Source organism: Magallana gigas, chromosome 5 (genome assembly GCF_963853765.1).
Source record: "Magallana gigas chromosome 5, xbMagGiga1.1, whole genome shotgun sequence".
NCBI lineage: Eukaryota > Metazoa > Mollusca > Bivalvia > Ostreida > Ostreidae > Magallana > Magallana gigas.
In genome coordinates this window covers 20,859,383-20,871,682 of record NC_088857.1, presented here as the reverse complement: position 1 = coordinate 20,871,682, position 12,300 = coordinate 20,859,383, and the positions used below count along the sequence as shown (strand labels likewise).

Genomic DNA, 12,300 nt, shown 5'->3' with positions numbered 1-12,300 from the left:
CAAGTCAAGGGTTACTGATCCGCTCCGCTCTACATAAACAGGGTTTATATAGAGCGGATCGGATCAGGAACCCTTGACTTGGGAAGATGACTACCGGTGTTATATAGTGCCTTTTCCCCCTAGCCATCTTTCCCCCCGGAAAAATGGCTATATAGCAGTTCTTCCCCCCGGAAAAATGGCTATATAGCAGTTTTTCTCCCACGGAAAGCTGACTATAAAGTGGATTTTCCTCCTTTTTATAGCCAGATTACCCCCACGGAAAACCTACTATATAGTGGATTTTCCCCCATTTTTACTTTCCGGCCATGTTTATTGCGGACCATTCGTGACAAAAATTTTCAATAACTTTTATGATATTAATTTCTCACAATAAAGGATAATTATGGCATTTATTAATACATAAAATAAAATACATGGTTTTTCAACCCCAAATATGAACTTGGGCATGCGCCTTCATAACATGCATGTGTCATCATCGTTTATTTCACCTGTTCTCACCCCTTTTTGGAACACCTTTTACACGGATTTCGGAATACCTCGAATCTTTTTCATCTAATCGATGCTTATCTACAGTTTTGACTTCGACGTTATGAACACGTGAGAACACATTTGAGTGAAAATACGCCGGTTTGGAAATTTAATTTTCCAATGTATTACCATCAATGTATAAGCTTCTCCATGGGAACTAACTGATCAATCTTGACTTAATTTTGTAGAGGAAGGGAATAATCAATTTTAAATTAATACCGTTAGAATTGACGATCTTAAAAACCATTATATATTTCTTCTTCTAAATATCAAACAGGAGACAGGATGCAATGATATGATGAGAAACTGAAATGTTTTAGTTGGGTTCTAAATCGTGGGTAAGGGGTATTTTGATTATGTATTAAAAGCATGTGTAAAGTTAGTGTTAACCATTTCGTTTTCAAGTTACGCATATTCATAATTTTAAGCACATCTCTACGAAACGCGAGATATTATGATGTAAACATTTTAAAAAACAATGAAATTTCTTCACAACCAGAACAATGTCGGTATCTTTACTGGTTACTTTGAAAAATGTGAAATGGAGCCTGAACTAATTTTATGTTTATATTGTCACTCACTATTTGCTAATTGTTTCACTTATAAGTTTGCAACGTGATTTATAAATATACAATTTTGAAAACGATGCCATATAAATCAAGATATACGATTCAGTTACCTAAAAAAGTTATACTATTTGTTTCATATTTTTGCAATAAAGATTTACTTGTGTACCATATTATTTCTTCGAACAATTAAACAAGGGTAATTAAAAAACAAAACACCCCCCCCCCACACACAAAAAAAAAAAACGATACGAGGGTTGTTCGGAAATTATAACGACTAATAATATAAGCTTGTTCTTCTAATCAACCAACTAGTAAAAAAAGTCGTATATGAGCTTAGGTTGGTTATTTCTTTTTGATTTTCTGCTTCTCCTTTTATGAATAAAAGTTCATTGATTTATTTATCTAATTATTTATTATATCATTAGTCATCTTATGAATTGAGTAAATGTTTTTAAGAATGATGAATTTTGCACGCATACCTTTTTAAAACATTTTGTTCGTAAATTTAAAAAAAAGCAGCAGAATTAAACGTAATTTTCAATCATTTTGATAAAGAAATATATGAGTGATTGTGTATTTTTAAATGATGTTTTTACTTTTAAATGATCGTAAACATATGTTCATTTGGTCATCTATAGTTTTTGAGATATGGGGCCCTAAAAAATACATATTCTTTATAATTTGATTTCAAACATCGGGCTCGAAAACAACAAAGGCTCCTATCCTGCATGGGGGCTTAAATTGTCGGTGTCATCTACTAGTGGTATACCACTATCACTGTGAAAATATGGTTAATTGGTCATCTCTAGAATTTGAGATTCGGGTCCCCACCTCGGGCCCTGAAACATCAAGGGCCCCTGCACTGAGTGCTGAACTTTTCAGAGTCATCTTCAAGTGGTAAACCACTGCCACTATAAAAATATGGTGATATGGTCATCTTTAGTTTATGAGACATTGGACCCTAAAAATATGCACTATAATTATTATAATAGGATTTTAAAAATCGGGCTCTGAAACATCTGAACCAAATTTCTCTAAAACAGAGGTTTAGCCTGGATGAAATTTTCACAAAAAGACAAACAGTCTGATAGATTTATCAAGAAATTCGTAAAACATTCTCGTTTAATACAATTTTAGAACACAGAATTATGCATATAAGTGTATAACTTGTAAAACTTTTTTTCAATAAATTACCTAAATTAAGTTCTATGTGTAATTCCATTACACACATGTTCAACTTTCAGCATTGTCTATAAAAATAATAAATCGGCAAATCGAAACTTAACTTGTACAGATGAATGCAGATATACATGTATGCAACCTGGGAGTGTAGAAACATTGATTTTAATCCTTACTGGATTTCCATAAATATTTTTTATAAAATCTGAACCAAAAACGTTAGGGAGAAATCCTACTATGGGAGAAAACCTACTATATAGTAGCTTTTCCCCCCGGGGGGAAAGGCTACTATATAGTAGGTTTTCCGGGGGGGAAAGCTACTATGGGGGAAAAACTGCTATACAACACCGGTATGTTATTTCAGACAAAGCAGATATGGACCGTGAAATCTCCAACGAAATCGATGCCATGTTAGAAAACATTCAAGGTTGAATGTAAAAAATCTTGAAGTGTTGAAATAAAACACTTGACCGATCCCATTCTTGCCTTTTGTTTGATTTAATTTTAACTCACGCGTTGTACAGTTAATTCGGCATTTTTAAAAATCTTTAAAAAATAATATAAACCCATTCTCGTGACAGTATTTCACAATTATAATATGTTAATGAGTAATACTAGTACCTTAAACCATTTAAATTTTGTAAGCATTTTCATTTTCAAACAGTTAATTGATAAAGTACTTAAGTTTTACATCTACTTTTTCGCAGAAGCGACCATAGATATGATAGTACCGGCAAAATTTGAAAATTGAACCTGTTGAAAACTTATCACAACTATGCCGTTTTGAACTTGAACTTTTTCAACGCGACCAATTTTATCAATTTCCATTTTCATTCCGTTCATACTGTAAGACATTTATTCTGACTTGGCTGATTTTTAAGACGTTTGTCCGAAAACAGTAATGAAGCCTAAACTGTGTAAAAACAAGAAAGATGATGGCCAATTGATTTTGAATGGATGTTAGCAAGGAGTTGGGTCGGGCTCAGATATTGTTTTGCCATATTTTTCAAGGTGGTCAAGTACAGATTTTTTGGTGCCTTTACTAGAATCGTGTGAAAAATTAACAAAAGCAAAGGTATGTATGAAGGGTAAAGGAGTTGGTTGTACAAAGGCAATGGTTGGTTATATTTCGTTTATTCGGATAGATTAAATGAGAGAGAGAGAGAGAGAGAGAGAGAGAGAGAGAGTCAATCCCAGATTTTCTTGTTAAGAGGACAAGATGGTCGTGGCTATTTTTAGTTTATTTTTACCTCCTTTAGACGAAGAGCTCTGTTTAAAGATACAGAAAAATGTTCAAATTTAATATTTGTTAATGGCTGAAAATATCGTGTTTAAGTTTCAGGTTAATTTGTTGACCATCCAGCGTCCGAATACGATACGATGAGAACGGATACAAATCGACATATTTGTCCCAACAAAATATAGCAAAATATTCAATTTTTTAATCTAAACTGTTTGTGTTATTTCTTTACTAAATGATGGTTTATAACTAAACAAATCATACCTGACAATTTAGAGAAAGTAATTTTTTGACCACTTAGCCTTGTTAATATATATTTTCTGGCATATCAACATAGTTTTTTAGAATTAAGTCAGGATATTCATTTTCATTGTTTAAAAAAACTGCAAATAGCAACATGGAAAACCTTTTTTGTTTTGCAGAGGATGGGTATCGTTATTATCTTTAAATGGCTAAAATGATACATAAACTTTATCATAATAATTATTTGGGAGTTTGAATATTTTCTGCAGCAAGACATGGTCAGGATTTGCATTTGTTTATTTTTTCTTCTTTTTTTTATTGGCAAATCATGTTTACTTTTATAAGTTATCCAATTGGCCATCGAGCAAAGACAACAAATGCAAAGTGTAAAATAAGAACTTGTAGACTTTTATTCAAAAGAGACATACGTGTATTAAAAAATTCAATGCATTTTTTTAACAAAAAGATTTTAGATAATTTGTGCTAATCTTTTTAAAATACTAGAAAATTAGAATTGACCACGTTAATAAATAAGTATTGAGCATACAAATTGCTGCATATTTTTATCATTGTGACATTCAAAATCAAAATAAAAAAGATGTTATCATCATAGTTTTCGATGGCAAGACGAACTGATTTATAGCATTTATCAATTCAAAACCAGTTTTATTTCTTAGAAGAAAAAATGCAAAAACTTTTTGAACTACCAACATTTTAAATCTCTCATGCTGATTTTGTCAGTCAATCATCATGAAACTCAGCTGTATTACCAGGACAGTTTGTTTTTAAGTCCTCCGAGTCATCATATGCTGTTCCACACCACACACAATACAAATGTTTAGTTCTTAGATATTCTGTTAAGATTTCCAATTGCTCAACACAGCTCAAGCTTAAATCTTCATCTTGCTCCTCTTCTTCAGATTCTTCCGTGTCCGACTCGGTTTCATCTTTGTGTTTGTATGAATCTGGCCAGAAGAAAGATCTTTCAGATTCTGTTATATTTATTCTTGCATCCAAATCGGCACACACTTTTTGACTTTTATACAAATCACCCTTTGCTCTTTGTTCTGAAAATTTAGAACTCATTCGATCAACAAAGTTGTGTTTCACTTCTGTCATGAACTTTTGACGTTTTTCTTTGGCTTGTGTTGATTTTGCACGAAAATCCTCTAATTTTCTCTTCACTTCATTATCTCTTCCTAACCCACCTCTTCCGGATTTTAATTCAATAGGTACGGGCTCTGAGCGTCCTTCACCTTTCTTCCCGATTGCCATTCCTGGCTTGTATCCCATCTTTGAAAGCATTGCAAACCCTTTATTGTCACTTGATATAGCGGAATTCAGCCCCTCCTCTCGTTTCTCTGCTTCCAACACCTTTTTGGGTTTCACGCGATTTTTCTCATCTTTTTCCTTCTTCTTGTGTTCCTGTTGGTGAATTCGCGCTGTCTTTGATGAAAGTCCAGGTCGTTTGTCTTCCAGTTTTTGTAGAAACTTGTCTGACATGTAATCTTCGTCATCCGACATTCTGAATCTCAATTAATATTTTCAACGAAAAAATATTGTAGGAACTTGTGTGTGCCCACTAAACAAAGTAAGATATCGAACGTGATATTTTTCCCCGGAAGATATGATAATTTGTAAGAGTATTAGGGACGTATAAACTATGCGTCCCTGACGAAAATGAACAAAAGATGTTTTTTTTTTTTTAAATTAATTTTTATATATATCCTATTTTTATTTTGGTCCACTACCGATATGAAAAAACTGATTGTGAGATGAAAGATGAAAGATGATGGGTGGATAAGGCGTGTAAAATGCCTATATAAGTACAGATAACATGCGCGGATCTAGAGGGGCGGTCATGGGGTCCAGACCCCCCCCCCTTGCAAAATTCAAATTTCTTTAAATTACATTATAAAATTACCAAAAATATGCCTCGCCCCCCCCCCCCCCCCGGTCAACTCAAATAACCGTCGGAACCCCCTCCCCTTTCGGAAAACATTTCTGGATCAGCACATGGATAAGATTCCGTAAAATTTTTAAACACTCAACATATCTGATTTTTTTTTTTAACATTCAAAACAATATACATATTTAACATAACATATTGATCTGTAGCCCTTGGTGTATGCATAACAAAACATATACATAGTGTCATTTTTAAACTTCAATGCCTTTTCTTTTATAGATTAGATCTATGCTCAATTTATTTGTCATAGTCTAAGTAAGATATATTCTAATGGAAAACAAACTGATTTCAATCAACAAAATCGTAGAGAGATGACCCACTATACATTATAAATATAATTTTGTATCCAAAAATTGAATGTGTTATAAACAGCACAATTTGTTGTGACTGAAATGGCTCAGTGGTTCTCTAACCACTAACAGTTAGACATTAGGAAACCATATAGAACTAGGCTTTCTACGTTGTGGGCTCGATACCGCCAAAATTGAAAGCAATAATTTTTTTCTTAACGTTTGTTCAAATATTCAAAACTGAATTTAGTTAGAAATCGTGTTTTTGCTAACTTGAATTATAATATTATCAAATAGATTTTATTGTAAAAAGTTGAAATTGTATTTTACGACAAAACCAAATATGCATTTGTTCTATCTTATCCCTCGCTGTCAATCTTTTTTTGAAACCGCGCCAAACACAAATTGTGAGAAAAGGGCATATTTTAAAGGAAGGAAGACAAACACGAAAAACTATCATTTTGTCCGGCAATATGATAGGCGGATATAAAGCAGACAAAACTAAATAGAATGTTGCAAGCTTTTAAAATACTCATCAATGGAATATGCATGTCCATAGATTATAAAGGAAGTTATAATTATTGACGAATCTTCAAGATTCAAGTAAAATATATTTTAATTTTATATGCATGACAGTTATTGTTAAGTATAAGGAGAAGATCCAGTAATTTGCAAGAACTTGTATCTAATTCTTTTGAGTTTGTCTGAATAAAATATGTTCAAAACAGAATAAAGTAAGTGTGTGTATAGAGTTACCGGTATAAATATACATGTATTTATTACAATTTTGATCCGAGTGTTTCACTGCAATTACATATGCATGTGCAAAATAATGTCATGTTTCTGCTATACTACATTACAACCTTAAATATAAAAGAAAGATTTCATCTGCTCTTTTGAAATATTTTGAGTATGTTTCACTTTTCTATACAGTTCAAGCCAATAACAAGCCAAAAATTCTGTGATATACATGTATTTATAACACCATGTAGTAATCATTAGGTGCATCAACAGAAGTTCATCTTCGCTAGCCAAGGGTTTTTGTTCCACTCTCAAAAACCCTTGGCTAGCGAAGATGACAGAAGTTGTAATGACCTCTTCAAATATTAAATTCTTGATATGACATTAATCAAATAACTAAAGTTTTAATTATCACATATTTTGTTGCATATTTTCCGTTTTCATTAACATATAACAACATAAAAAGGTACAAATAAGACAAATATTGAATTTTACTCATGTTATAATAGTTTATTAAACAAAAAGTTATAAATTATTCATATTAATGTTTAAATGTAAATTAATAGCAATTGTGCATTCATGCTTCATAAGAGAGTAAATGTACTTGTATATGGAATTCATATACTGGTAATACATGTTAAATAAATCTAAGAACATTCATTGTCCTTAAATCATACATAAATCTGCAATCTGCAATAAATAATTTTAGGATATTGGCCATGTGGAAAAAAAACAAATTCGGATTGTAAAATGTGCATGACTATAACATGATGACTAAATTTCATGCACATCAACAAGTAAAAAAGCTAGAAAAAGAAACAAAAAATATTTTGTCCATATCATTCTTCAACGTTAACATGTTACCCTTTGTACAATTTCTACCATGTTATTCTATTTTTATATAAAATCAAGGTACATTCACTGAAAAAAAAAAATAGTTTCACTCAAATTTTAGCTTTCACTGCTTTAATAAATAAATACAAACAACCATAGTTTATACGGTAACGCTGAATGTACATGCAAGTCCAGTCGTTGACGCATTTCTATTTTAATATTTCAAACACCATTGATTAATATCCTTGGTATCTGTCCCCTTCAGTCTGTATATAAAAAAAATAATACAACATCTGAAAAATGCCCAAAAAATTAACAATTTATTAAATCATCACTAAAAACAAAATGTCAGAATTTATGATGCAAGAAAAGTCTTCATGCTTTCAAAATAAAGCAATAACTTTATTATGCAAGTTACATTTAGATTAATAATTTACAAAGCAAATCTTCTTCACTTTGAGTATATAAAATAGAGCACTTTTCAAGGAGAGACTTGAGATTAAACAATTAGTGGAGAGCAGTGAAAGGAAATGCAACAGTTCACTAAGCAAGGAGAAATCTTCAAATTGGATTACTGACGAGGCTATCTTCAGATGTGCTGGTTCGCTGGTGGAAAAAAAGCAAAGGAGTTAGCTAATTGCATTACGTGTTTTCATAATCCTGATAGACACTGAAAAATTAATGTTTTAAGTTTTTTTTGTCAATTAAAATTATATATACATATATGAAGCAGTTTAATGCTGTATATTTTCTCCTGTAATATCTTAATTTTGAAGCTTGCAGAATTTTCTAGCACTATCATTGGAGAGTCAGTCAAATTACCGACATACACTTACCAGCTCGTGGGATATAAAAGTACATATCATGCATCATTTACAAAATTCTTTTATAAATTTTATCTCTGTTAACTACAGGATGTATTTTTTGAAAGTAAAGCCTGTAAAGTTGGACACAGCAAACTGGTAAAAAATTCATAGATATTTTAATTGCAATAATCAATGATGGCAACAACTTAAACCATCATATTAATCAATTGTAAAGTTTTTTTGACTGACCCTCATACTTGCATTTTGACAAATATAAAAAGCATAATTATGTTGCATGTAGCTAATATTAATGCTAGCAAATTAAAAATAACTAATATATTACGAAACAGTTATTTCACTTTTCACAGAGAATTAAACTTAACTTGACAAACTTACTTTCACAGGAAATATGCATGGTAGCAAACAAAGGAATATAGAATGGTGGAGGTTATATCGTCCAAAACACACCAGCTCATAGTACTGAACAAACGCTGTTATAGCAAATATAAATCCAATGATGGTACTAATGGTCACAAAGATGTGTACTTCGTACAGGTAGTCTTCCTGTAAAACAATACCGGTATATGTACCACACTTATATGTTCATTATGAATAATCAAATTAATGCTATAGCTGAGTGAATCATTTATCTACTATATAATAAAGTAATTAATTAAATAGGATTTCTCAATTAATAAATTACATTTTTTGGCTATGGTGTTAGACATTGAGTATGCATCAAATGAAATCTAGGCCTAAAAAGCACCAGACAGGCATACATGGGGCAAGTGAATGAGTGTCCATTTCTTTGCTTGAATGTTAGTGGTGTACAGACTATAGGTAAACTAATGGATTGCATTACATGTTCTTGGTCTTAAATAAAGACTGCTCCGGTCAGTTCTGTGGCTTACCCTGGTTGTCCACTTAGCTATGTAACCATAAATCAGAACAGAAGTGAGAACTGTATACAGGAGTAGTGTAAACAGGGTCAGGGAGAAAAACTTCTTTATCTACAAGGAAAAGAAAAAACTTGAACAGTTTGAAGAGGCTTTGTTAAAACTATTTCAAATAGTTTTATTTTGCCAAAACTTGAAGCAGCTTATGATGACTACTGAAGCGGTGAAAAATCGTGTCCATCCTTCCTTTATTGAAAGACTTGGACAACAACAATAATTCATACTCATGCGCTGATCTAGAGGGGGTGGGTCCCTCCCTGTAAAATTCAAATTTCTTCAAATTACACTATAAAAATAACATAACAAAATACTAAAAAATGCCTCAGACCCCCCCCTCCCCCCCCCCCCGCCGGCAAACTGAATGAAATAACCGTCAGACCCCCCCCCCCGGGAAAATATTTCTGGATCTGCGAATGATACTGTGTTGTATGACAATTTCCAGAGATTCAAAGAGAGACATTACTTTTATTAAACATTTCTTGACTGCTGTATAGGTTTATATTTTATGCAAGTACTTTGTCTTATTCTGCTAGTCTGGCTGTTTTGTATCAAATCCGAGAATATGAAATCTTGAACTTTTGTTGCCATTTCATATAGTAAACTGGTGCCAGAAAAATAAAAGAGAGAATTTAATATCCGCTATATGGGGGCCTCCTGCGATTTTGCACGCTTATTGATACTTTGTGTTTAGTAGCTAAATTGGACTACTTCTCATGAAAGTACAAAATGATAAAATAGCCATGATATATTCTTATTGACATCTGTTTATAAGTGAGTGAAGAGAGAGGTATGAGACTTACTGAGCTGGCTCTTTTACTGATGGAGGCTCGGACTGCTGTACTGCCAAGTAATATCATCTGTTATCAGAAGAAAGTTTGAAGAATTATGTAATTTCCTCAGCACTTCCTCACTCATGCGGAAATTGATACCTCTTTTAAGCATATATTATATGGGTTTTTTTTTTTTTTAAGTATTGTGGCACAATAATAATTGTGCAAACTCTATGAAAAAGGTTTCTTTCCATCTTGAGAGGTTTATCTATGAAATAACATGGATACAAATATTAAAGTGTGCGTTAACATTGCTTACAATAAAATATTTAATTCACTCCAGAACCTAAATGCACAAAGATTTCCTCATAATTGAGAATATATAAAAAATTCATATTGTAAAAAAGATTTTTTTTTACCTTAAGCTTAATGAAGAATGTGTATAATTATAGTGATTATGTTCTTTTCTCAATATTGTACAGGAAATTGGATAAAAAAGACTGAATTTATCAATTATATTCATATTTATTTAATGCAATATATTAAAGGCAACTTTATCTTTATATATGAGAAAAAATTGTAATAATAAAAAGAGAATTTTTTTCTGAATCAAAAAAATTTCCTGTTGCGACTGATAAGATCAAAGGTTAAACATGTGTGACATAATAATAAGTCATTACCTGAAGATATTCACTATCTTGTGAAAAATGCTTATTAAATCAACCACAGATGAAAAGAACATTGTAAACTAACGAAATAAATTTATTTTCTAATAACCGGTATATATTACTTACAACTATCCCTGCCCATAGACCTGTTCCATAACAATTTCTTTTGTTTATAAACCATGGGTAAGGGTCATCCAGATCCATTAACAGGGGAATAAGAAAAATCTCAGCTACACCTTTTAAAAAAACAACATAAAATTAATGCTGAAAACATGACTTTACAATGTCATCTAGCTGCTTTTGAAAATATCTGTAACATGGATTACTCTCCTTACATTTAAAAATGCATGCAAAGTGTCATGTAGTTTTTTTCGGTTCAACATCATGAAATTAAGGCACAGAAATCAGGCTGTCTAAAGAAATTAATTAATACCTAGCATGGTTGTGAAGAATCCACTGCATAGCTGCACAATCCCTATGGCTTTTGGCCAGCTATGTGAGGGAATCTGGGGAATGTGTCCAAAGTGGATTTCATCTACCTCTTCTTGCTCCTCAATTATGAGGTCTGCTCCTGGGTCCCCACTGATTCCGTCCCTCATGATTCAGTGACTGTCATTTCTTTAATCCTATATTTACTGAAAACATCAAACATATAAACAATGAGAGCACCAACTTGATATATTAATAAAGTATGTGTGAGTACATTTCAATAACATTCATAGCATTCTCCATAACAAATAAACGACTTTTGAAAATGACATTGTCCATGATGACTAAATACAAGGATTTTGATTTTACACTTTTTGTATAGCTCAACAAGGAAACAACAATAAGCACAAGAATTAACTCTTATTATTCAAGCAATCGGGCTCCACTGTATATACACATGATATCATATCTATAATTTTTTAAAAATAAAAGTAAAATTACGAATAAACGCCCTTTTACAAATAAGAAATTCAGCATAATTGCTCAAGAGGAGATATAGCGATACATGTAATCCCAACAATATGTAAAATATCAAACCTGCTACTCACTTTATTTACACAATACAGTATATAAACTGAAGAAAATGTTTTTTATCATGTGATTTCAAGTGTCAACGTCTCTAAATGCTCTTCCGTGGCACATTTTGTACTCAGCTCAAGTGATTCTGGTGATTGTTTGTCATGTGAAGAAAGGGGACGTTCAAAATTAGTTAATTTGATCTATGTATTTGACATTTCAAAAGGCAAAATTCTTCTGTTCTTTTTCAGCATTTTATTATACCTATTGAAAAGAGTGGTAGGAATTTATCAAAAAAGTATAGGTATGGATGGTATCTACATGAAAAAGAAATAGTAGCAGTACAAGTTAACAAAACTTATAAACGTTAAAACTTTTCCTGTGGAATAAATCATTCCGGATTTGATAAAAGTCTTAGTATTTTTAATTTCACTATCGTAAAATAAAAAGCATAAACATAGTATTAGTAACAAAATACCTAAGAAATATATTTATATAAGAT

At 31.8% G+C, this 12,300-nt stretch overlaps 2 protein-coding genes across 5 annotated transcripts; both read right to left on the bottom strand.

The window, feature by feature from the left end:
* Positions 1 to 4,453: 4,453 nt before the first annotated feature.
* On the bottom strand, positions 4,454 to 5,367 carry LOC105320828 (G patch domain-containing protein 11). Its single transcript, XM_011418920.4, has one exon. The coding sequence runs from the start codon at positions 5,281 to 5,283 to the stop codon at positions 4,501 to 4,503; it is 783 nt and encodes a 260-aa protein (XP_011417222.3). The 5' UTR covers positions 5,284 to 5,367; the 3' UTR covers positions 4,454 to 4,500.
* A 1,927-nt stretch (positions 5,368 to 7,294) lies between these two features.
* On the bottom strand, positions 7,295 to 11,990 carry LOC105320829 (uncharacterized). 4 transcript variants are annotated; one of them, XM_034476726.2, is made up of 8 exons: positions 11,831 to 11,989; positions 11,227 to 11,419; positions 10,920 to 11,029; positions 10,156 to 10,212; positions 9,311 to 9,409; positions 8,796 to 8,963; positions 8,173 to 8,199; positions 7,295 to 7,859 (listed from the first exon to the last, which is right to left on the bottom strand). In XM_034476726.2, exons 2-8 carry the CDS (start codon positions 11,390 to 11,392, stop codon positions 7,830 to 7,832), a joined length of 657 nt encoding a protein of 218 aa, XP_034332617.2. In that variant the 5' UTR covers positions 11,393 to 11,419; positions 11,831 to 11,989; the 3' UTR covers positions 7,295 to 7,829. The 4 variants fall into 4 exon arrangements, with proteins under 4 accessions (XP_034332617.2, XP_034332628.2, XP_011417223.3 ...); XM_011418921.4 differs by having other exon boundaries at positions 7,297 to 7,859; positions 11,227 to 11,428; positions 11,831 to 11,990; XM_034476737.2 differs by having other exon boundaries at positions 7,296 to 8,199; positions 11,227 to 11,428; positions 11,831 to 11,990.
* Positions 11,991 to 12,300: the final 310 nt, after the last annotated feature.

Coding starts and splice junctions, on each gene's coding strand:
- LOC105320828 (XM_011418920.4), bottom strand. CDS start 5,283: ATGTCGGATGACGAAGATTACATGTCAGACAAGTTTCTACAAAAACTG.
- LOC105320829 (XM_011418921.4), bottom strand. CDS start 11,392: ATGAGGGACGGAATCAGTGGGGACCCAGGAGCAGACCTCATAATTGAG. Junction 11,030..11,226: donor ATTCTTCACAACCATGCTAG/GTATTAATTAAT, acceptor TTTTTTTAAAAG/GTGTAGCTGAGATTTTTCTT. Junction 8,964..9,310: donor TAGCTAAGTGGACAACCAGG/GTAAGCCACAGA, acceptor ATTGTTTTACAG/GAAGACTACCTGTACGAAGT.